The following is a 23,283-nucleotide window of genomic DNA, read 5'->3' on the forward strand; positions in this document are numbered from 1 at the left end:
CCTTGGAAGAGGTGCCCAGAAAAGCAGCTGGTGAGGCAAAAAGAGAATGAGGAAACTGTATGGGATTCAAGTAAAGAGGATATTTCAGGAAAAAGGAGTGATCATCATGTCAAGTGCTGTAGAGATGTCCTCTCTGTAATCCCTGTGCCATTTAAAAATGTCTACCTCATATCAGACATCCAGTAAAACCTTGGTTTGTGAACATAATTTGTTCCAGAAACATGCTGGTAACCCAAAGTGCTTGTATATCAAAGTGAATTTCAAGAACCATTGGTTCCGTTGTGATCATGTGACGTTCAGTGTCACATACTACTCGCGTTGCAAGGCATCGGTTGTTTATCAAGTTAAAATTTATTAGAAATGTTTCTTCATCTGCAGAACACTCGCAGAACAAGTTAATTGCAATCCAAGGCTTTACTGTATTCTATATTTTCTATATTTTCTATAGTCTTCTATATTTTCATGTTCATTTTTCCCAGAGTAGGTCTTGCATATAGAAGGTGCTCTTTTGTTAGTCGTCTAATTATTTTCCAGCCTTAGAATTTGAGGCTTTTATTGGACTTAAATATATATAAAGTGTGAATCCTTTTCATGTGTTTTCCTCTTACGTCATTTTCTCTGATTGAATGAAAATGTCTTAGTTCCTGGGAGGGTAAGGTCACGATAAACTCATAACTTAGTAAAATCTCATGTTTTCAGGAACTTTTTCAAATTGGGGGGGAGGGGACAATTCCCTCTGAAACAGAAGAAACAGAACTAAGATGGATATGTTTTCATAAAAAATTTTTATTATGATCATTTACACCAGTTCCTTGATAAGCATATAAATGTAAACTTTTATCGTTGGCATTGTTTCACATATGACTTATCCAAATTCAGAGTTAATATTGTCATTTGAGTGTACCGGTAGTGAGAAAATTTTATTATATTCACAGAATATACATACACGTGCATTCAAAATGGGTCCCTCGTTAAGCCAGTGGTATAGACACTGTCCCATTGGCCCTGCTTCTGCTCCGCAGGTGTACATTGGAATCAGTAATGTCGTCCACATGCTCCTCGCTCTTCTTTTCCTTCAGGCTATTGATGAATCTGAGGGTAATTTCATCCCACTCCTCTGGCAAGAGCATCAGCAGAAACCCAATGCAGATGATGATCGTAGCGGCCAGGCGGACAACATTGAATATCACCTCCTGCTTCAGGAGATCCACAGCTAGGGAAGAAAAATCAAGCCGCAGTTTATGACTGTTTCGAAGCTTCTTTGAGAGCAAATGACCAAAGTCGTTGCTATTTCTAGAAATTTCTTTAATTTTTAAAAATTTGATGGGGGGGGGGAGGCGAGGGGCAGAGAGAGAGAGAGAGAGAATCTTAAGCAGGTTCCGTACTGAATTCAGAGTGCAATGAGAGGCTTGATTCCACGACCCTGCGATTATGCCCTGAGCCAAAATCAAGAGTCGGACACTCAACCGACTGAGCCCCCGCCCCAAGGTGCACCAACTACTTCTAGAAATTTCTAAAGTCTCCCTTGTTCTTTCAAGCTCGTCTTTCCTTTATCCACATCATTATATTGTTCCCTTTGTTTGCATTCTGTTCCTTCTCTCTAAATCAGACTTATCTTTCAAGGCTCATGTCATCTCATTTAATTACAACTCTGCAGTTTTTATTTCTTGAAACTTTTCTTCTGTGTCCCTTCACCCTTCTCCAGTTTCATTGGCCGCTGAAGATTTTTTCAAATGAGCAAAGCTTTTTAATATCTATGTCTTTACACATGCTGTTCTTAAAAATTTTTAATTGAGGTGGAATTCCTATCAATTAAAATTAACTATTTTTTTTAAAGCTTACTTATTTACTTTGAGAAGAGAAAGAGAGGGAGAGAGAGCGTGCATGTGCGTGAGCACCTGTGAGGTGGAGGGGGATCAAAGAAGGAGAGGCAGAATCCCAAGCAGGCTCCACACTGTCAGCACAGAACCTGATGTGGGGCTTGATCTCACAAAGCATGAGATCATGACCTGAGCTGAGATCAAGAGTCAGATGCTCAACTGACTGAGCCACCCAAGCACCCCTAAAATTAACTGTTTTTTATTTTATTTTATTTTATTTTATTATTTTATTTTTATTCATTTTTGAAAGAGAGCACAAGCAGGGGTGGGGTGGAAAGAGAGGGAGACACAGAATCAGAAGCAGGCTTCAGGCTGCTTCAAGCGGTCAGCACAGAACCCAGCGTGGGGCTCGAACCCACGAACCGCGAGATCATGACCTGAGCCGAAGTCAACGCTCAACCAACTGAGCCACCCAGGCGCCCCTAAAATTAACTATTTTAAAATGAATTTAGTGGTATTTTGTACATTCACAATGTTGTACAACCACCACCTTCATCTGGTTCCAAAACATCTCCATCACTTCAAAGTAAAACCCGTTAAGGGGCGCCTGGGTGGCTCAGTGGGTTAAGCGTTCGACTTCGGCTCAGGTCATGATCTCTCAGTTTGTGGGTTGGAGCCCTGCCTCGGGCTCTGTGCTGACAGCTCAGAGCCTGGGGCCTGCTTCCGATTCAGTGTCTCCCTCTCTCTCTGCCCCTCCCCCGCTTGTGCTCTGTCTTTATCAAAAGTAAATAAACGTAAAAAAAGAAATTAGAATCCGTTACCCATTTGTTTTGGGAATGGGAATCTGCTGTCTGTTTGGGAATCTGCTGTTTGTTTCCATGGATTTCCCCATTTTAGGGATTTCGTATAAATGGCATCATACCATATGTGGCTTTTTGTGTGTGGTTTCTTTCACTTAACGTGAAGTTTTTGAGGTTCAACCATGTGGTAGCATGTATCCATACTTCGTGCCCTTTTATGGTTGAATGATGCCCTATTGTATCACAACTTGCTTATCAATTCATCTGTTGATGGACATTTGGGTGCTTTCACCTTTTGGCCATTGCGAGTATGCTGCAATGACCATTCATTTACAAGCATATTTTTGAGTCCCTGTTTTCAGTTTTTCGGCACACGTAGCTAGCAGCGGAATTGTCGGTCATACATGTTGTGCTTTGTACAAGCAATGCCCTTTCCTTCTCATATCCACACCATCCAGCTAATCTCTCCATTAGCTCTCCCTTTTGGCTTCTTGCAGGAAGCTGGCTGGATGCCCTTCCTGGGTGCTCTCAGAGCATGCAATACATACATTCCTCTATCAAAGCAATTCTGTCTCTACATCATATCTACTCAATTCCTTTTGTCTCCCTCTCTCCACCACATGGTCTTGAAAGTGGACACTGTGTCTTATTCAGGATCTATCACCAGCATTAGGCACAGTTCCTGGAACATCCTAAGTGCTCAGCGATGCTTTATTGAATGAATGAATCCCAGGATGAATGAATGATCTTCCATGATAACTCCACTCCTTTCTGATATTTCTTTCCTCTGAATATCTTACAGTCCCAACAGTCTGTCTCACACAATTTGGCATTTACTAACAAATGGTACATGGAGTTGTAAGTTATTTCATATATATCGGTCTTACTTTCCAAATTCAGTGAAAGTTCCTTTGGGAATGTCCAGGGTGTTTTGTTGTTGTTGTTGTTTCTTTTACAGCCTTGCGCATAGTAAGTGCTCAGTGAACACTTGCTGATTGTCCTGGGGGCAAAGAAAGCTGGGTACCCGAGACTTGGCAAAATAGAATTTTACAGTGGGAAGGACTGTACAGTCTTCCAAATCACTCACTTTCATTACTTGTTCCACTGACAGCTTTCACTAAAAGATTACTCTGGAAAAACAGCTTCTCTTCTCATCCCTGAAGTGAGTCAAATTGCCTTTTCATGTATCTGTTCCAGAGGGCCATCTGCTCTGCCCCCAGGAGAAGCTTCTGCAGCTCCCCATGGATAGTCTGATGGGGAGCCAACACCCTGTACATTTCCTACACTTTCATTAGTGACGTTTACTTGAGAGTCCTATGCTGGGATGCCTTTTGTTTCCATAGGACTTCCTCTAAAAATACCACAAAATTAGGTTGTCAGGGAGATTACATGAAACCCAAATGATACATTTGGTGTTTAATTCTAAAAGCACGACCAAGAAAAAACAGTGTTTATAGCTGCAAATTTTAAATCTGCTGCATAGTTATTCTGTTGTCTGCCACCTTCATGATATTTAAAAACATCTTCTCAGGCAAAGGACATAATTCACAATTGCTCAAAGAAACAACTCGGGGTGTAAAAGGAACATGAGCAGAGACTTATTTGCACATGTCAAATCACGCCAGTACCTGCATTTCCAGGAACGCTGAGCACTGTCCCAATGGAGATCAGGATTGGGTATGTCAGCACCACGCCGACATTCACCAGGATGTTGAAGGCTGTAAAATAATGGAGGATACAGAGCATGAAAGGAAATTGACACGCTGGGCTCTTTCCTTCTTAACATAATAGAACCGATGTTTTTGCTAAACGTGCCTTCTAAACTTGTCCTCACCTTTGGTCAATTAATCCTCTAATTTGGGAGATGGATGTAGGAGTTTCTCGATTGAAGTAGTCCTATTCTTTTTTCTCCTCTGCCACCTTGGCTGCCTGATCTCTTGCCACTTGGGTGGCAAAGGGTGTACGAAGCAATTGCAAAGCAGTGAAATAACCAATTCACTCCACCCCTTATTAGCACTATATAGGTAGGTTGGGGCTAGCCAGAGGTTGAAAGCGGACTACTGATTGAAGTTTGGGCTTTCTCCCTTTAATGCTTTGCTATATTATGCCATATTCCTGGATAACTAACAGGCTCTAGTGTTACTACCTAAAGGAAGATCTATCGAAGGATGGCCTATGCTGTTTTGTTCCCTCTTTTTTGCAGTGGGCATCACGCAGGCAAACAAAAGTGTATTCTGTGTAATGCACAGAACCTCAGGGACCCTTTCCGCATCCCAATTTGTGCACAGACTACCCAGGGGCAGGTCTGCAGAACCAAAGGAAGGTATAACTAGATACATTTAATTAATATCTTTGGGTCCTTTTAGTAAAATATAAAATCGGTTAAAATAATCCTCTGCCTCCTACAAAAATGATCAAAACTCTATGTTTTCAAAAGAAAAACAATGATAAGCCACATAGAACTGTTTTCATAGATTTCAATCCAGTGTTTGTTTTAGGGTTGAGAGAGGTGAGTGTTAACAACTACAGATTGTCCTCAGTTCAGAGAGATCTCTATGTAACTGACTCAACCATGTTGCCTGTATCTCTACAGAACCAAAGATGGTTCTAGAGCCACTCCAGTCAGGACAGCGTTTACTCTTCCATTGCTATCTATAATCCCTGCTTTAATTAAACCCACTAACTTGCTTCTCTGGAGTCACTTGGTAGTTAGAGACAGTGGGTTTGACTTTCATAAAACTTGGACTCCTTCATAGTTACCATACAAGAGTAGTGGCAGTCAAGGCGGAGGACCTTCCTATGTTAATAACTGCTTCTCCTTCCTGGCATAGCCACAATGGGAATGACTATTCCAGTACCTCCACTCTCTCCTCAGACTCAGGGAATAAAATATAGCACATTCTAGCAGGTCAGGAATTAGTTAAATTCTACACAGACGCTGCTGAACTCCTGAACTGCAATTTTTTTTTTTTTGGCTGAACTGGGTATTTCAGCAGATTGAAAGTATTGGTATTTGGGTGAGAACTGAGTCCTGCTCACTCAGCGAGAAGGAGGTGGTTTCACCAAAATGCGTGGTCTGTTTCTAATTTGTTCTTTAGGTAGCACACTTACTTTTCTGCCACCCTAAGGACAAGAATATATAAGTCAGTATGTTATCTGCAGCACGGGGCCCAGCCCAAGTTTAAGTGGGACTCGGATGTATCAGGGAAATTTGGGTGAAGGCACTCCCTGGCAGATAGGCCCAACTGTGAGAAGGAAGGAGGCACGGTGAACCTAGGCGAATAAAAGCTGTAGTTACGGGCAATGTGGACGGGTCAGAGGACCACCTGCTGTTCGTCCAGCCCAGCTCCAACCAGGTCATATCTGGTTACTATGGAGAAGAGAGGGATCGAAACAAAAACTTAAGAACAGGAGCCGGGTGGCTCAATCAGTTAAGCATCTTGATTTCGGCGCAGCTCATGATCTCACAGTTCATGAGTTCAAGCCCTGCATCTGGCTCTGCGCTGACAGTGCGGAGCCTGCTTGGGATTCATTCATTCTCTCCCCCTCCCCATCTCTCTCTCTCTCTCTCTCTCTCTCCCTGTCTTTCTGCCCCAACCCCGCTCATGCTGTCTCTGTCTCAAAATAAGTGAACTTTTTTTTTTTTTTTTTTTTTAAGAAGAAGAACAGAATCAGTGAAGTTTGTAAAACACCTGGGGTGTGTAACACAGTCAGGAGAGAGGCTATCGCCTCATTTTGTCACAGAGCAGCTTTGGCACAGGGAGGACTGCAGGGCACTGGGGAAGGGCTGGGTGGAGCAGCTCTAGTTCTGGGTGATGCTCTACCCCGTGGAGTCTGGAGACCATGCTGCTTGGTGGAGACCTGGTATCCTGCCGGCCTGGGTGATACCCAGCCTGGGCCGGGCTTGTGTAGAAGCATGTGTTAGACATGCCAAGGGATATGTGTTGGTGAAGGGCAACTTGGCAGCAAGCTGGAGATATGTGTACACAGCTGGGGCCAAGAGTCAGTGAAATTTAGATTATGACTGTTCCCAGCTAGATTGTTTTGGGCCGGGAAATTATCTCGGCACTTTTAATTAGGATGCTTGGGTCTTTTGGGAACACCGCTATTGATTTCTACTTAATTTAGCAGAGGTTATGGAAGGTCGTAACTCCACATTTTTGGACTTCAGAAGTAAAATTCAAAGGACCAACATGACTGATCGTTCTCTTATCTAAGACCTCCCCTTAGGGGCCTGGGCCAAAGTAGACCCAGTGTCTATGTGGGAATGAAAACCAGGTCATGTTTGTCCCCCGGGGAGTTATAGTGCTGCTTCAGATTATGTCACCTTGACAAAGAAGGTCAGCTGAGGGTTGGCAGATGTCCTGCAGGTCAAGTGCGGTGGGTCAGTGGGGACTAGATGGAGGGGGCTGTCCTTAGGAAGGGTGAGGAGAGAGGAGCAGGATGAAAGCGATTTGGGTCTGAGTAAGGGGACACTGAGTCATTTAGCGGTTGCTGTTGTTCAACTGCTTGGGGCGGGAAGAGCAGGCTTGTTATTTTTCAGGTTCCTCTTAAGTCGAGTGACAGAAGCAACACAGCTAGAAAGTGGGAGCCCCCTGGTTGCTCAGGTGAAGCAGACTACCTTGAGTTTGGGGAGTTTTGAGAGAGAACATTAAAAAGTTCAAGTCAATTGGCCATTGACTAGGCACAGCCTCCTTAGCAGGGAGACCAAGTCTAATTCTGCCTTCTCCTCTTGCCTGCTGAGGGCTTCCGATCTCAAATTCATTCTCCACACACAGCCAGCCTGTGTGTGACTAAAATGTAGATGTGCGCCTGTCACCTCTGCTTAAAGACCATTAAGTGGATTTTAAATCCACTCCCCTCAATAGCTTTCCAGGCCCTTCATGACCTGCTTCCTTCCAGATGTCATCTTCTTCTTTCCTCCCCATTCTTCCTGTACTTGGTGCGTCAGCCATTTTGATCCATTCTGAGTTCCTTGAATACACCATCTGTTCTCTCCCTCTGCCTGATGCACCGTGATCCACCTGGGACACGGTAACATCATACAATATATCATGAAGGATGGAGAAGGCTGCTTTAAGACCAGTGGTGATCAGAGTGCCCTGGGCCTCCAGCTCACGTCTTAACCCATGGGAGGTATACCGGTTGAACAGCTCTGATCTAATCAAGCAATAGCCTGCAGAGGACCTTCTAACCATTAACCAACCTTAGATAAGTTTGGAAAATAGAGGACAAAGGTTCCCAAGGGAATAACCCTATTATGATCATTCATCTATCCAAGGAAAGGTCAAGTGACATAGGGAATGGAAGGCAAAACCTGGAGCCACTTACCCAGCCACAGCCCGGCCATCCCACAGAGATAGCCCCACGGCAGAGCTGCAAATGAGGACCAGTGTTCCACCTTGGTGAAATACAGGACGACCGGGGTGAAAGAGATGAAGATTAAATTGAAGAAACCCAACGTGGAGACAAAGTGTGCCGCTTCACCAAAGTTGGCACTTCCGAGAAACATCTTAAACAAAACCTGGATTGGGAGAGAAACCCCTTAGCCACACAGTTAGAGACTTTGCCAGAGCAGAAAGGCAAGTTCTACACAGTGAGCTAACCAGCCCAGAGTTTACCCTCTATTTCTCCTTATCCCACCACCTCCATGGCACAAAATGGACTGTGAATAAGTGATTAAAATGCCCTGCAGTCTTCACATGAAACAGCAAATGCCATAAAATGAACTCCTCATGCTGTTGGAAACTGCTGCAAGTCCTGTACTCTGTTAGCACCACCCTCAGTTACGGGTATAGGGTGAATGGTAAATAAGAGTGCACACGGGGGGCGCCTGGGTGGCGCAGTCGGTTAAGCGTCCGACTTCAGCCAGGTCACGATCTCGAGGTCCGTGGGTTCGAGCCCCGCGTCAGGCTCTGGGCTGATGGCTCAGAGCCTGGAGCCTGTTTCCGATTCTGTGTCTCCCTCTCTCTCTCTGCCCCTCCCCCGTTCATGCTCTGTCTCTCTCTGTCCCAAAAATAAATAAACGTTGAAAAAAAAATTTTTTTAAAGAGTGCACACGAGCCCAGGAGAATCTAGGATTGAGATGCCATCAATTCTTCCCGTCAGGCATGGGATGCATTTTACCCTTATTTTGACAGATACTGAAAACTAAATTAGACAGAGAGAGCCTGTCATTATGTTGTTGAGAGAATAATAATGGTGCCTTGGATTTATAAGCACTTTCCTCTCTGAGCTTAAAACACGTGCACAAATACTGTGTTTATTCTTCAGATTAAAACTTTTTTTTTTTCTGGATATAAATCTGTGTACAGGGGAGGAAGATAGCAAGGAGATGTCAATGGCTACCATTAAGTTACGTTGGGCTGAGGAGGGGCCGGGCCTCTAGTCCATACTTCCTGACTTTATAACCCTTCTGCTTCCTATGTGAATCCTCAGACAATGTCGAATGGAGCAGGTCTTTCCGATGGTGCCCATATGGTTTTATGCATGTCAGCAAATATTACCGCTCCCAGAACGAACACCCCTGTAGCATGGTCAGGAGAATTGTCTCCATGAGATAGCCATCCCAGTGACACCACAATTCCAGGCATGCTTTTAATGTCAACTGGACTTATTATTTTTGCTCATGAGAGACTTAATCAAGAGGACTTGACCACGTGCTGTTCTTTGGTCACATCAGACACCTCAGTGGGGTCTCAGTTGGGGGCAAGTTAGACGCCAATGGCAATTGAGTGAAAACTTGTCAAGCTTGTCAGAGAATCAGTGGGCCAGGAAATGTCAATATGGAAATAGACTCCGTGCCTTCAGAGCCTCGGTGTTGGCAAATAATCAGAACAGGCATCCAGGAGGGATGCGAAGGGCGTTTTCTGCTTTTCACAGAGAATCTTCTCGTTGAAACACCAAGAGAGGTGAAAGTGGAACAGTGCTTTAGCTACAACCCGAAAGCAGGCTCTGACAAGTGGAGCTTTGGGGATAACCTTTTAGATCTGCTCTCTCAGTCCTTGCTTCTGAAGTCAGGGGCAATGACTATAATAGATTTTCCACGGATGGCAGGCGGCTCCAGTGGAGAAGGAGTGGTAAGTACATAGTGCAGACCAGGAGTGTCCATCAGAGAGGAAAGGACGTCCTTCATTTCGCTAATAACCGGAGTTCCTGTGGCTTGGGGTTAATACATGGCAGTCGACTCTCAAGTGACAGCTTGTTTCTTCTTTTTAACACCTCATTGGAGTTAAAATAAGGACGGTGGTAGTTAAAGTAAAGAAATTTAAGAGCAGAATGGTCTTTCTCAGCCCCCGCTGCAACCAGTTGATTTCTGAGGGGCAGAGGCAGGGAGCATGGGCTTTGGAGGTGGCCAGTGGGAATTTAAATCTTGCTATCACTTCCCATCTGTGTGGCCTTGGGCAAGTTATTTAATCTTTTTTTAATTATTATTTATTCATTTTTATTTTTTATTTTTTTTAAACTTACATCCAAATTAGCATATAGTGCAACAATACTCCTGAAATCAAGTTATTTAATCTTTTAAACCTCAGTTTCCTCATCTGGAAAGTGGGGATAAGTACCTGTGGCTCATAAGGGTGAGTTAACACAGGTGAAAATTTCTGGCAAGTACTCAGTAAATGGTACTTATTCTTATTTATTCTTATTATTATTATTTTTACTTATTTTTATTTAAACCACTTCCCCCCCCCCAGCCAAGATTTTCTTTGTCCTGCCTTCTTTTATGACTTAAGTCTAAGCTATGACCACACAAAAAAGTGCACGACATACCTTGTATAACGCAGACGTAGAGGCTGAACCCACTGCAAAGGCCACTCCTATGATCGAATCAGTGTGGAAATTATCTGCATATGCCATCATGACGATGCCGGTAATGGCCATTATTGCAGCAACTATCTGTCAAATAGAATGCAAAGGAATTAAAAAAAAATTGATGCCTCCATATCTCAGAGCAAGCCATTGAAGACTTCATGAGAGTTGCTAAATGCCTCCTCAAACCCAATTACCTCTTGTACGTCGCTGTTTCAATGCGAGAAGGGTCAGTATTAACAAGAAATCAGTATGCTCCTGAGACATCCAGGCAGAGAATATAAAAGCTGCTCCCATTCTAATTAAGGGTTAGTAATTTTAGTGTAATTTTTTCGCTCAACTTCCCAGAGATTAATATCCGTGTTGGCGAAATGAATTTCACAGGAAATCACGCCAGAGCATTTTCATCTATACTGTATGCTTTTTCTTCAAAACAACTCAGCATACATTTTAATCAGCTCCTTGGATCAATGCATGGTTTTGAAGATCGACACATAACCAGGACTTGATTAGGGAGACCTAACATTGATGCAGCTAAGAGGCAAAATTTAAGCCACGGGGCGGGGAGCGGGGGGGAAAGGAAAGCAAATCATCTCTTACAGTGATTTACAAGGAGTGGGCAGAGTTTTCACTGGTACTTGGAATGTCAAAGGGAGACTAGTTCTTCCTTCTTTTTACGTGCGAATTAAACCACAAAAAAGATAATTTCATCTCATTACTCTAGATCATTAACCGCACAAATTTGATTGAAATCATAATGGTACGATATTTCGATAGGATGCTTGAAATATTCAAAACAGGAGTCCACTCCCTTAGAGAAATGCTGATTTACATCTGTTTCTTAAATGATCTTGAACTGATTCTGCTGGAAAACATTTCAAAGCTATAGTAAACAGGAAAATAACAGGCCCTGGAATAGGAAACAATACGTCATTTCCTTGTGAAATAGTTTCACTCACTTTTAAATCAAGATGCAACTTTGCGAGAAATTTATAGGTTACGTGGCAGTTAATTTTGTTAGGTTTCAGTTCTGAGTGATTCCCAAGTAAATCAATTCCTCCGTAGATAGCTTTTCCACGTATGTGGGGTTTTTGGGCCCTTCTGAATATTAGTGAATTATTTATTGCAACAAAATGTAGATCTTCAACATGTAACCATAGACTTGCTCCAGGCCAGCGCAGAGTATGGTGGCGATGACACGTTATCGTTTAGATGCTGCTAAAGCAATTCTTTTGTTAATGACCACGAAAAGCAAGTGCACTGTTGGTTTCAGACCTAGCTTCATACTAAAGCATCTTTTATGAAAAACAGCAGGAGTACTTGAGAACAGACGCTGACATGTCAGCAGTGAAAAACCGTCTTCATAAAGCGTTTTTCCGGGAGGCTGCTTGATGGGAGGCGTTTCTCTTGCTGAGTGAATATCGTATTCTCTAAAGCTCCCAGGCATGTGTTCTAGTTAGACCATGCCTCAAACTATAGGGAATAGAATCTAATACACACACCATGAGATGTCAAGGAAATTTTCCAAACAAGAAGTAATAGACTCATAAATAAACATGGTGTAGGGGTTATCTAGACTTAGAAATTGTGTGAGCGTTATCATTTTCTTTGATTTGGGGATTTATAGTTCAGCCAAGGACTTGGAACAATCCTTTGGGCAGTCTGATTTCAGACAAATGAAAAGTCATGTTAGACACTGGCATTTTGTTTTTGTTTGTGTGTTTAAATAATATTCATGGGTCAAAGTCTTCAGGTGCACAAGTAGATTTCCCTCATAAGACTGAATTTGCAGGACAATAAATTTGAATTGGTATTTGTTTCCTTTCGGCCAAGAATCAGTTGTGTTTTCTTGTTCACATCAAGATGGGATTAATAGAATACAGTGTTAATTGTAATTAACTTTAACTTTGTCACTTTAACTGTAACTGTAACTTTAACATGATGTACTGTTTCATATTTAAAATATCAAAATTATTGTATAATCCATAATATTTGGGTTTAGGCAACTGTGCATAATATATAATTCTGAGTTTAGGGAATTATGAAAACAGCGTATACAAAATAAAACAAAACATACAAACACTGTCTGGAAAGTGATGAACATTTAACACTAATCACCCCCCGGATACGACTTCAGTTAGGAGCACTTCCTTTTCTGAGTCAGCCTTTAGTAAAAATATATATGCTTAGCATGTGTACTATAAGTATTCCCAAGATAGAAATTGGGTATGGAGAAAGATGATAAATTTTATAGCAATTCAAAATTATAACTATGATGGGCCTCTTAAAGGTCTCCATTACATTTTATATTCAAGTGCTTGTGGAAATATTAGCCAGACCACTTAAATTGACATTATCAATAACACCAGTGTTTCTTTCCATTGCTTTCATGGAGAGAAGCATTTTTCATGTTGCAGGGCTGGACAATGTGGTTAGTTACGTTCTACAAGCATGAAAATCTGAATATTTGAGATGTTAGAAAAATTCTTTTCTATGGTATGAACAGTAATTGATAGGTTATATAGGCTTGCTGTGGGGGGGGAGAAGATAAGCTAAATTATTTTCCACATTTTTTTACTTAAATCTCACAGCTAATAGAACATTTTCCGTGGCTGCGTTTTAAGAAATGTTCAATGTGCTTCTTATCTACAGAGTTGGAACTAAAGGACGAGAGCTCAGCTAATCTAGGAAATGCAAGAAAATGCTGGATGGAAGGCTCAGTGGAGTGGTCATGCGGATGCTCCCACAGTGGCTCTCCTTGGCACCACTGGTTAATTGCAGAATAAATACTATTCAAATTTCCAGAGAACAAATAGCCTCAGCACAGATCTGAGTCTCAGACATCTTCAGAATTCACCAGTTATCAAGGAAGGATGAATAGTCTATTCTTTTGAATAAAAGATGTAAAATGACTCTTCTCGGGCTTAGGACACTGGAAATGTGCCTGCAGAAAGCCAGTGCCTTAAATACTGTGTCAGAAATGCGCGTGTGTGCACATCCACATGGTGACAGCCACAAAAATGCCTTTGAGCCCATTAGCATCCATATGAGGGACGCTTCTGCTGAAAACACACCATTTCATGGCGGCACCTGTTTGGCTCCAGAAAAACGTGGCTCTCCTCACAATCTATTCCAGTTCCAGCCCTCTAGCCAACCAGACTTGTTCTGAGTAAGACAGAAAACGCACCACTGCCACGACCTGAATCTGCTTTGGGTGAGAATGTTAGTAACCATAATGACCATAAAACTGCCAATGCCTCAGTTTCAACTTTGGAAACCTCTCAGTCCCCTCACATCATGGTGTGCCCATCTTGGGTGGGGGGCGGGGAGGGGAGTACCCTGTGGAAAAGAATTTATTTAGTCCATTTTCCCAGCCTACCTCTTCAGGGACATTTCTTCCTGAGCCAGCTACCTTCCTCTGCAGGCTCAGCCCCCATTGAGAGCCTCCCATCAACTTTCAGGGCTGATCAGAGGGGGACCATGAGGCTCTTTGAGTGTGTTCCTAAAGCCCAAAGAGGGCTTTCAAGTAAACATTTGATACTCTCACCGTGGTATATACCATATGCGACCCTGCAGGAAAGCTACGTTTCTGTCATCTTTCAAAGAATTCGTAGATAAATAGCTAGAGATAAAAGCCAGAGAAGCATCTGGCTTTTGACTGTTTTTATTTCCCTGTATCGTCATTTTTTTTCTTTTTCGTCTCGGGCCCTCAAAAACCACAGGCGTCTGGCCCTTCTCTTGATCTCCGTGAGGGTTTACCAGCCTCATTACTTTACTGTGTTTCTCATTGACAAAATGGCTTCCAGAATTATTATTTGAGTAACAATATCAGTTCTTCTAGGGTTCAGGGTATTGAGATGAAGCTTTAATTGCTTCTCTTTCTAATTGCAACTGGAATAGCTTTCCTCAAGTTGCCTTGTGGTTAATTCTGTTTCTAAGGCTGGGTGAGCATGGAGGCATTTCACTGGCTCACGACGGACCCCTGAATCCCGAGACTACAGCAGCCTCTAGAATGGAGGGCCTCAAAGCGACACTGCTGGCAGGACTGTTCTCAAGTTCGAGACTAAAGGTCAGCAGCTCAAGGTGGGTTACACGTTAATATCTTGGCCAGTGAGACCTGCACTGATGATCATCCTTGTCCTCTCTGAGTACATTTTCTTTCTTTCTATCTTTTAAAAAAATGTTTCTTTTTGATTTATTTTTGAGAGAGAATGTGTGAATGCAGGGAAGGGGCAGAAAGAGGGGAGCACAGAGGATCCAAAGCAGGCTCTGTGCTGACAGCAGAGAGCCTGATGAGGGGCTTCCCAAACTGCGAGATCATGACCTGAGTCGAAGTTGGATGCTTAACCCACGGAGCCACCCAGGCTCCCCAATAGAGTCCATTTTCAAGGAACTGGGACTATGCAGAATCCTTCAACTTGTCCGCATGCTACATTTAAGGTTCCATGAAGGTGAACCATCTGTTTTACTCAGATCCCGTGAAATTGGACAAGAGTTGAAGTGTGAGAAATGAAAGAGGTGGGCAGTATATAGCTGTACAGATTGTGTGTGTGTGTGTGTGTGTGTGTGTGTGTGTGTGTGAGGGTGGAGGGTGCCTGGGGACAGGTCCAACCCAAGGAGTTCAGAGCCCCAAACCAAGACTCCCACGCTCCACCCCCCCTACACACACATCTATTTTTATATGAATAAAATCTGTCTGGAAATGATCTCAAAGGGAGACCAGGATGGAAAAGAAATAAAGAAATGCCAGATGGAAAGACCTAACAGGCACATGTGGAGACTAGAGTAGATCTGTTGATGACATCTTGTTAAGGGGTTACGGATTCCTTATGTGCATAAAATTGGAGAGCCATTCCACCTCATCTTTTTCCTCTGTATTCACAAATTCTTCTCCCGCCAGGAGGGGGATGAAAAGGATGAGCCCAGCTACGCATCCTCTGGTGCCTCCTCCAGGAAACATGAAGGTTCTGGGTAGAAGATTCTGCACTGCACATGAATGTACAGCTACTGCATCAATGTCAACCAAAGGCAAGATGTAAACAAAAGGTTATCTTGAATCTTATCTAAATATGTAATATTGGCACGAATCAGTATGAGCTCACCTCCAGGGCCCTGATGTAGGGCACTCTGGAGCCCAATTTGAATTTGGAGAACTGCAGGTTGAGCAATGAAAGATTCAGTTTAACTGACATACTCCAGTCGGTCCTTGGCGGATCTTGGAAAGTGTCCAAACGAGGCACAGTTTGGAAAGTTAACTGCATAGGGACCCAATTACAGCTAGGAAATATATGGGTGTCAAAGTGAAGAGACACAAATTCATTTCCTGAATCTGCTAAGGAAGTTTGGGGTCTGCTGAACCATTTACCACTGGCCAATTTTCTCCCTGTGTTCAGGGAAATTTAAAAATGAAAGAAAATTTTCAATCAATAATATAAAACGTAAAGGAGGGACAAGATCTGAACGAAAGAGTTTCAACTTTCCAGTCTGACATTTACTTTTCAAATTTGAGTGAAACTGATACCAGAGACAGAGAAGAAACCCCCCAACCAGTGGCTCATTTTCTTTGAGGAGAACCTTTTTTTATTAATGCAATTTCTTTGGTTTTCATGAATTTAAGAACCGTAGCTAAACAACACAGGTTCTTGAGGATGAGAACCTGGCAGGTTCCTCAAAGCTGAAAGAGCTGAATTCTCACCAATAGTTGTGCAATTAAAAAAGAAAGGTCTTTTTAAAAAGTTTACTAATTTTCATGGGATGATCATATATCAACCATAAGCAACTGGTCACCAAAGGGTTTTTAACACAACAATGTTGACCAGCAAATTGGCTGAAATGATTTTATGAAAGAAATATAATGGTACAACAAAATTACCTTTCCATCTGTAATTCAAAGTTTTTTTTTTTTTGTTTTTTTTTTTTAATTTATTTTTGGGACAGAGTGAGACAGAGCATGAACGGGGGAGGGGCAGAGAGAGAGGGAGACACAGAATTGGAAACAGGCTCCAGGCTCCGAGCCATCAGCCCAGAGCCCGACGCAGGGCTCGAACTCACGGACCGCGAGATCGTGACCTGGCTGAAGTCGGACGCTTAACCGACTGCGCCACCCAGGCGCCCCTCCATCTGTAATTCAAATAATATTCCAAAAAAACCACAAAATATTAACAAGTTATTCATAATATGTAATTAATTTTTCTGTGAGCATTGCTATTTCTAGCCAATTAGTGCTCCAGAGAAACACATATTTACTGGTTTTACAACTTAAAGCATCCTTCTTTCTGTCCATGGTGTCATGTTTTAAAATGTTTATTTATTTATTTTGAGAGAGTGAGTGGGTGTGAGGGGGGGAGGGGCAGAGAGAGGCAGGGAGAAAATCTCAAATGGGATCCCACTGTCAGTACAGAGCCCAATGCGGGGCTTGATCCCACAAACCATGGCATCATGACCTGAGCTAAAATCGAGAGACACTTAACTCACTGGGTCACCCAGGCGCCCACATGGTATCATTTTTGATGTGAAAAATAGAAGTAGGAAATGTGATCATCTTAAATGTGATCATTCTTGGGGTCAAATGAAAATTATAATCCTGGGGCGCCTGGGTGGCGCAGTCGGTTAAGCGTCCGACTTCAGCCAGGTCACGATCTTGTGGTCCGGGAGTTCGAGCCCCGCGTCAGGCTCTGGGCTGATGGCTCGGAGCCTGGAGCCTGTTTCCGATTCTGTGTCTCCCTCTCTCTCTGCTCCTCCCCTGTTCATGCTCTGTCTCTCTCTGTCCCAAAAATAAATAAACGTTGAAAAAAAAAAAAAAAAGAAAATTATAATCCAAAAACTGTCAATTTGTAAACCACTGAAGCCTCAGAATGAATCAAAAATACACATTTTAATCTGATGACTGAAAGCACCACTTTCAGGGGCACCTGGGTGGCTCAGTCGGTTAAGCCTGTGACTTTGGCTCAGGTCATAATCTCACCATTCATGGGTTCGAGCCTCATGTCAGGCTCTGTGCTATCAGCTCAGAGCCTGTAGCCTGCTTTAAATTCTGCGTCTCCCTCTCTCTCTGCCCCTCCCCTGCTCATACTCTGTGTGTCTGTCTCTCTCAAAAATAAATAAACATAAAACATTTTTTTAAAAAGAAAGCAACACTTTAACTATAAAAAAAGAGAATAGTCTAAGCGGAGTGGCTTTTGCAGGCCATGCTTTGATTACTTATGGACATAGACAATAAAAACTACATTTATGTTGTCAGTATTCGAATTGTCCTCTTTTAATTTCTCAAATGACCCAATTATACATGTTCTCAATATGTCTCATGAAAAAAAGAATGGCTGATACTGTCAAAAGGCAAAATGCTGAATATGTTTTGGTTCTTCTCATATTCCATGACCTGATTATGGGCATCATTAAAATTACACCTTGGTGTGACATTAAACACTTCCTAATGTTTCACAGTGAGGAGTGAAGCATTTCCTGTCATTTAAGAAGAAAAACATGTGACTTCTACCAGCATGCTTGACATTGTTTACCATTTTGCCATCTATGATATCTTAATTTATGTATATAAATGTATGTGTATATTTATTAACGAGTGCCCATTGGCTATTTAACATTTTTTTTCTATTCGGTCTTATTACTTACAGAGGCTGTATTAGTTTCCTGAGGCTGCTATAACAAATTACCACAAACCTGGTGACTAAAAACAACAGAAATTTATTTTCTCACAGTTCTGGAGGCCAGAAGTTCACAATCCAGCACACCCATGCTCCCAGCGGCAGCTCTAGGAGAGAAAGCATCCCTTGGCTCTTCCAGGTTCAGGTAGCTTCCCTGGCTTTCTTGGGCTTGTGGCCACAGCACTCCAATCTCTGTCTGTCTGGTCACATTGCCTTCTCCTCTTCTGTGTGTCTGTCCTGTGTGTTTGTCTTTTATAAGGATATCTGTTATAAGGATATCTGTTACTGGAATTAGGGCCACCTAAATACTCTAGGATGATCTCCTCTTTCTAAATCCTTATGTTAACTGTGCCTGCAAAGTGTTTTCAACAATAGCCAAATTATGGAAAGAACCCAAATGTCCATCAACTAATGGATAAAGAAGACATGGTTTATACATACAATAGAATACTACTTGGCAATGAGAAAGAATGAAATCACGCCATTTCATGATTCCATGGAACTGGAAGGTATTATGCTAAGTGAGATAAGTCAGAAAGATAGATATCATATGTTTTCACTCAAATGTGGATCTTGAGACTCTTAACAGAAGACCATGGGGGAAGGGAAGGGGAAAAAATAGTTACAAAGAGAGGAAGGGAGGCAAACCATAAGAGACTCATAAATACAGAGAACAAACTGAGGGCAGATGGGGGCAGGGAGAGGGGAAAATGGGTGATGGGCACTGAGGAGGGCACTTGTTGGGATGAGCATTGGGTGGTGTATGTAAGTAATGAACCATGGGAATCTACCCCAAAATTCAGGAGCACTCTTTACACACTATATGTTAGCCAACTTGACAATAAATCATATTCAAAAAAAGAAAAATAATACAAAATGAAAAAGAAAAAATAATTACGCCTTCAAATAAGGTCACATTCATAAGGACTGGGGATGAAGGTGTGGGCACCTTATTGAGGACCATCATTGAACCCACTATAGATGCCAATTTATTTTTAATTTTTTATTTGAGAGAGAGAGAGAGAGAGAGAGAGAATCTTAAGCAGACTCCACACTTAGTGCAGAGCCTAATGTGGGGCTTGATCCATGGGCTGATCATGACCTGAGCCAAAATCAAGAGTTGGATACTAAACCAAATGGGCCACTCAGGTGCCCCTATAGATGCCAATTTTAAAATGGCAATGGTTTGTTGCCTCTTGGCAGATTTCCTAAATCTTTGGTTTAAATATAAGTTACACAGCTGAGTTTTTTTTTTTTAACTCTCAAACACAGAACCTCTTTTGATAGGACATCTTGCATCAGTAAGTTCCATGGTTAAATGCATTAATTCACTCTAAAACAACTGATTTTCTCACTGGTAAATCTAATAGTGAATGTATTGATTCCCTTTGAGTATTCAGATGCCATTGAAAAGGCAAAAAAAGACCCTATATCTCCTCTCTTTCCCCTTCTTCTGACAAGGCCTTCCAAACTCTCATGGATAATCCATGATGCTAGCAAATAGAAAAGAGACAGTCCTCGTAAACATGAATTTATTTACTATATCCTCAAATATCTACTGAGCTCCATTTTGTCCCCTGCATTATTCTAGGTATTCGAGATAGAGGCAGAGCTGGCTTCATGGGCATATGGCCTGTGCAGATGCATAGGGCTTCATGATTAGAAGGGCCTTGCCCTTGGTTTCATGCTCTGTTGTTGCTGTCTTAAAATTATTGATAATGTTTTAAAGAGTGATCCCTGTGTTTGCTTCCACACTAGGTCCCACGAATTATATAGCCCATCCTGAATGGGGCAGCAAGCAGTGCAGGGAAGGTCCCCGCTCTCCAGGATTTGGCAGGGTACCTGATGGTAGGCAGCCAGCACGGGTGGTCGATGTGCAAAAACATGATGCTAAGCTTTCTGGATGTCAAATCTAAGATTGGCTGGGGGAGAGTGTCGTACCATATCTGGGTATACTCTAATGCATCCTGGACTGATTCAGAGTTTATCTTATCTTCTTCTTTTATTTATTTTTTATTTTTTATTATTTTGGGAGAGCACAGGTAGGGGAGGGGCAGAGAGAGGGGTACAGAGGATCTGAAGCAGGCTCTGTGCTGATAGGCTGACAGCAGTGAGTCCGATGTGGGGCTCAAACTCATGGACCGTGAGATCATGACCTGAGCCGAAGTCAACCTACAGAGCCACCCGGTTGCCCCTCTCATTTTGTCTTCTGTAGCTTTCTACTTCTCGTTCATGTCAAGCTTCCATTCTGAATTTCTGAGTAGCATCTCCCAAGACATAATCAGAATTTGCTATTAAAAAGAAGTTTTAAGGGTTAATGGCTGTCATCAACTCTCTTTCTAATATTAATTTCAGCAATTAGGGGGACAAGGACCCTGGGATCATTGCAGTAAGAACAATATTTTGATAGCAAAATATGTTTCACATCCAGTCTTGGACATCTCTTTCAGAGAAGAATTGTGTGATGTTTATCCTCTGGGAAAAGGCTTTTCATTTCATTTCTACTCTTTCTAAAGAATTATTTTCTCAATATTTTCGTCATGGTGCCATTCCAGATACATGAATGAGATCTGGCTCCTGAAACCTCCATGACTTTCCATCAGTCTAACAGAACAAGCATGCAAGATAAAATCTTTTAAGAAGTCCATATCACTTGTGAAAGGAATAAACTCAGAACTGAAGTGGTCGGTGGAAGTTTAATACAGTTCAATTGAGGATCTGTACCCCAAAATACAAGTTGGTGCTTTTGGTTCCATTTCTGGATTAGTCACGCTAGATATATAGCCACTTTTAACAGCATTGTGCCATTACCAGTGACTTTAATTACTGTTTGGTAACCTTATCTACTTACACCAATATTAATTAAATCCATCTCGGGCTGGGGGGAGGGAAAGCATGAGGGAATTGTCCCAACGTATGGTGACTGAAAAAAAAAAAATCATAATCTTTGTGTGACTAATTTTCCCAGACCCCTTCACCCTGAGGATAGAAGGAGTTGGTCACACCATTAATTCTAAAAAAAGAACTTATCTTCTCTGTTTTAGTGCCTCCTGTCGAAATCAGCCGACTGCCCAAGGGAGACCATCTCTGTCTTTTCATGATATTGTAACTGCCTGGGTGTTCTAATGCATCTTCAAATTCTAATTTGTACTCAGAACCAATGGGGAAAGTTTTACAGAAATTTCATGAAACAAAGCAGCACTCCTGATGCCAAGGATCTACAATTACAGGTGGCCTCACACATTGAATCAAGTGTGCCATTACCCTCACTCCCATGAACCTGTCTTTCAGCACGATCCACGACAGCAAGAAGACAAAGGCTTTGTTACAACAGAACAGAGCAGAGACATCCGTGGCTGTCAACTTCTTTAAAGCCAGTAAATACAGGTAATTAGTCAAAGTCCATAGAATAGAAAACGGAGCAGTTCTTTTAAGGAAGAGCTTCAATGTCAGACCATCTTCACCAAAAATCCGACTGCATTCCCTAGGAAAGAAAAAAAGGTTGTCAGGTATTAATTGTGACATACTTTGTGTTGTCTAACTCTTGACGGTCATTTTCTGGCAAGAGCACAAACGCCAATGCCCATCATGCATCTGTGGAACTTACTGAACCCAGGCCTCCCATCTCTGGGCCACTACAGGGGCAGAGGGTTCCATGGAAAAGAGCCCATGTCTCTCCAGGCACAGAGCGAAGGCCCTTTCCTATCTAGATATTCTCTCGAGATGGCTGGGACAGCCATTCTGCTGCTGAACATTCTCAGAGAAGCCTGGAGAAACAGGGAAATGAGGCATTTTCAGAGTTACTGTTAGAAGAGAGAGAAGGTTCTTTCCCAATGGGCAAATGCAATAGGACCAGGAGGGTCGCTACTGTGTGAACAGGTATAGACAACTTGCAGCTTCACATATGGTGGAGAGCCACACACAGTTTGGAATTTTATTTTTCCTAAAAGACTATGCCTCTTCCTTATGTTTCTGCCCAGTTGAATAATTTGTTTTTCCTCTAGCATTTTTAAGACAGGAAAAAAAAAATGAAGGAAGGTTCTGTGATGACCTCCAAATGGTAAAATAAATAAATAGTCAAATGCAAGTTGTATTTATATACACACAATTGGCTGTTTTGGAGGAATTACATGAATTTAATTGTATAAAAATAATCAGTTCCGTTAAATCTTTGATTTGATTTCTATTTGCTTATTTTTTTTATGTTTATTTTTGAGAAAGAGACAGACATAGCGTGAGTGGGGCAGGGGCAGAGAGAGAGAGAGAGAGAGGGAGGGAGACACAGAATCCCAAGCATGCTTTAGGTTCTGAGCCGTCAGTACAGAGCCCAACACGCGGCTCAAACCCACGAACCGTGAGATCATTACCTGAGCCAAAGTCACACGCTTAACCGACTGAGCCACCCAGGCACCCCTATTTGATGATTAAACCAAGGTGCCATTTCAATCAAAACGTTCAAACTAGTGATACAGACAAGCAATGATATGATAGAAAAACTTTATTTGACTATGGACTGAAAATAGGCTCGCCATTGGTATAACTCAGATTTATTTTTTTTTATTCAGTTTTTCATGAACATCCAAGCATTTACTGGGCAACTATAATGTTCCAGGAAGTGTTTTCAAGAGTAGCATAAATATCTTGTTTAAGCAACAAGTTCCTAATGTTTGCATGGCTATAATGAAATTACGCGGTTCTAGTTGGTTATTAGCATTAGTTTTTCTTCTAAGTTTTTCTGAAGAGAAACAGTTGTGCCTCAAAGTATTGCAAACCAAAGTAATCTCTAGCCAATGTCTGCCTCACACGCATGAAGCAACTTACTCCACAGGAGGGCCACATGGAGGGAGGGAGTGACAAAGTGATGAGGCTCTAAGCATTGGAGTATGGCCTTCAATGTCAAGTCTCATGGCAAACGCTGCTTCCCAGCAGCTGAGAATTCTGGGAATTGTAGGCCAGCAAATCCAGGGAGGTTAAAAATGCATATTGCACATATAGAAACTTGTGTAATAGTTTTACTGTTTATGTGGGAGACAACGAAAAAGGAAGGATTGTTTTTAAATAAAAATGTGATTTAAGCATGGGACCCTTGATTTCGGCTGAGGTCATGATCTCACGGTTTTGTTCCTGGATTTGAGCCCCGAGACAGGCTCTGGGCTGACAGCAAGGAGCCTGCTTGGGATTCTCCCTCTC

The 23,283-nt window shown here is 42.2% G+C and overlaps 1 protein-coding gene across 1 annotated transcript in view; it reads right to left on the reverse strand.

The window, feature by feature from the left end:
* Positions 1-766: 766 nt before the first annotated feature.
* Positions 767-23,283, reverse strand: part of SLC35F4 (solute carrier family 35 member F4) — a 257,128-nt gene continuing 234,611 nt past the window's right edge. The window contains exons 4-8 of the mRNA XM_043556251.1: positions 21,358-21,577; positions 10,394-10,519; positions 7,952-8,144; positions 4,249-4,338; positions 767-1,213 (exon numbers count right to left, since the gene is read on the reverse strand). Coding sequence (XP_043412186.1) covers positions 972-1,213; positions 4,249-4,338; positions 7,952-8,144; positions 10,394-10,519; positions 21,358-21,577 — 871 coding nt within the window. The 3' untranslated portion in view covers positions 767-971. The remainder of the gene's footprint in view (positions 1,214-4,248; positions 4,339-7,951; positions 8,145-10,393; positions 10,520-21,357; positions 21,578-23,283) is intronic.

This window comes from Prionailurus bengalensis, chromosome B3 (genome assembly GCF_016509475.1).
Source record: "Prionailurus bengalensis isolate Pbe53 chromosome B3, Fcat_Pben_1.1_paternal_pri, whole genome shotgun sequence".
In the NCBI taxonomy this organism is placed as follows: Eukaryota; Metazoa; Chordata; class Mammalia; order Carnivora; family Felidae; genus Prionailurus; species Prionailurus bengalensis.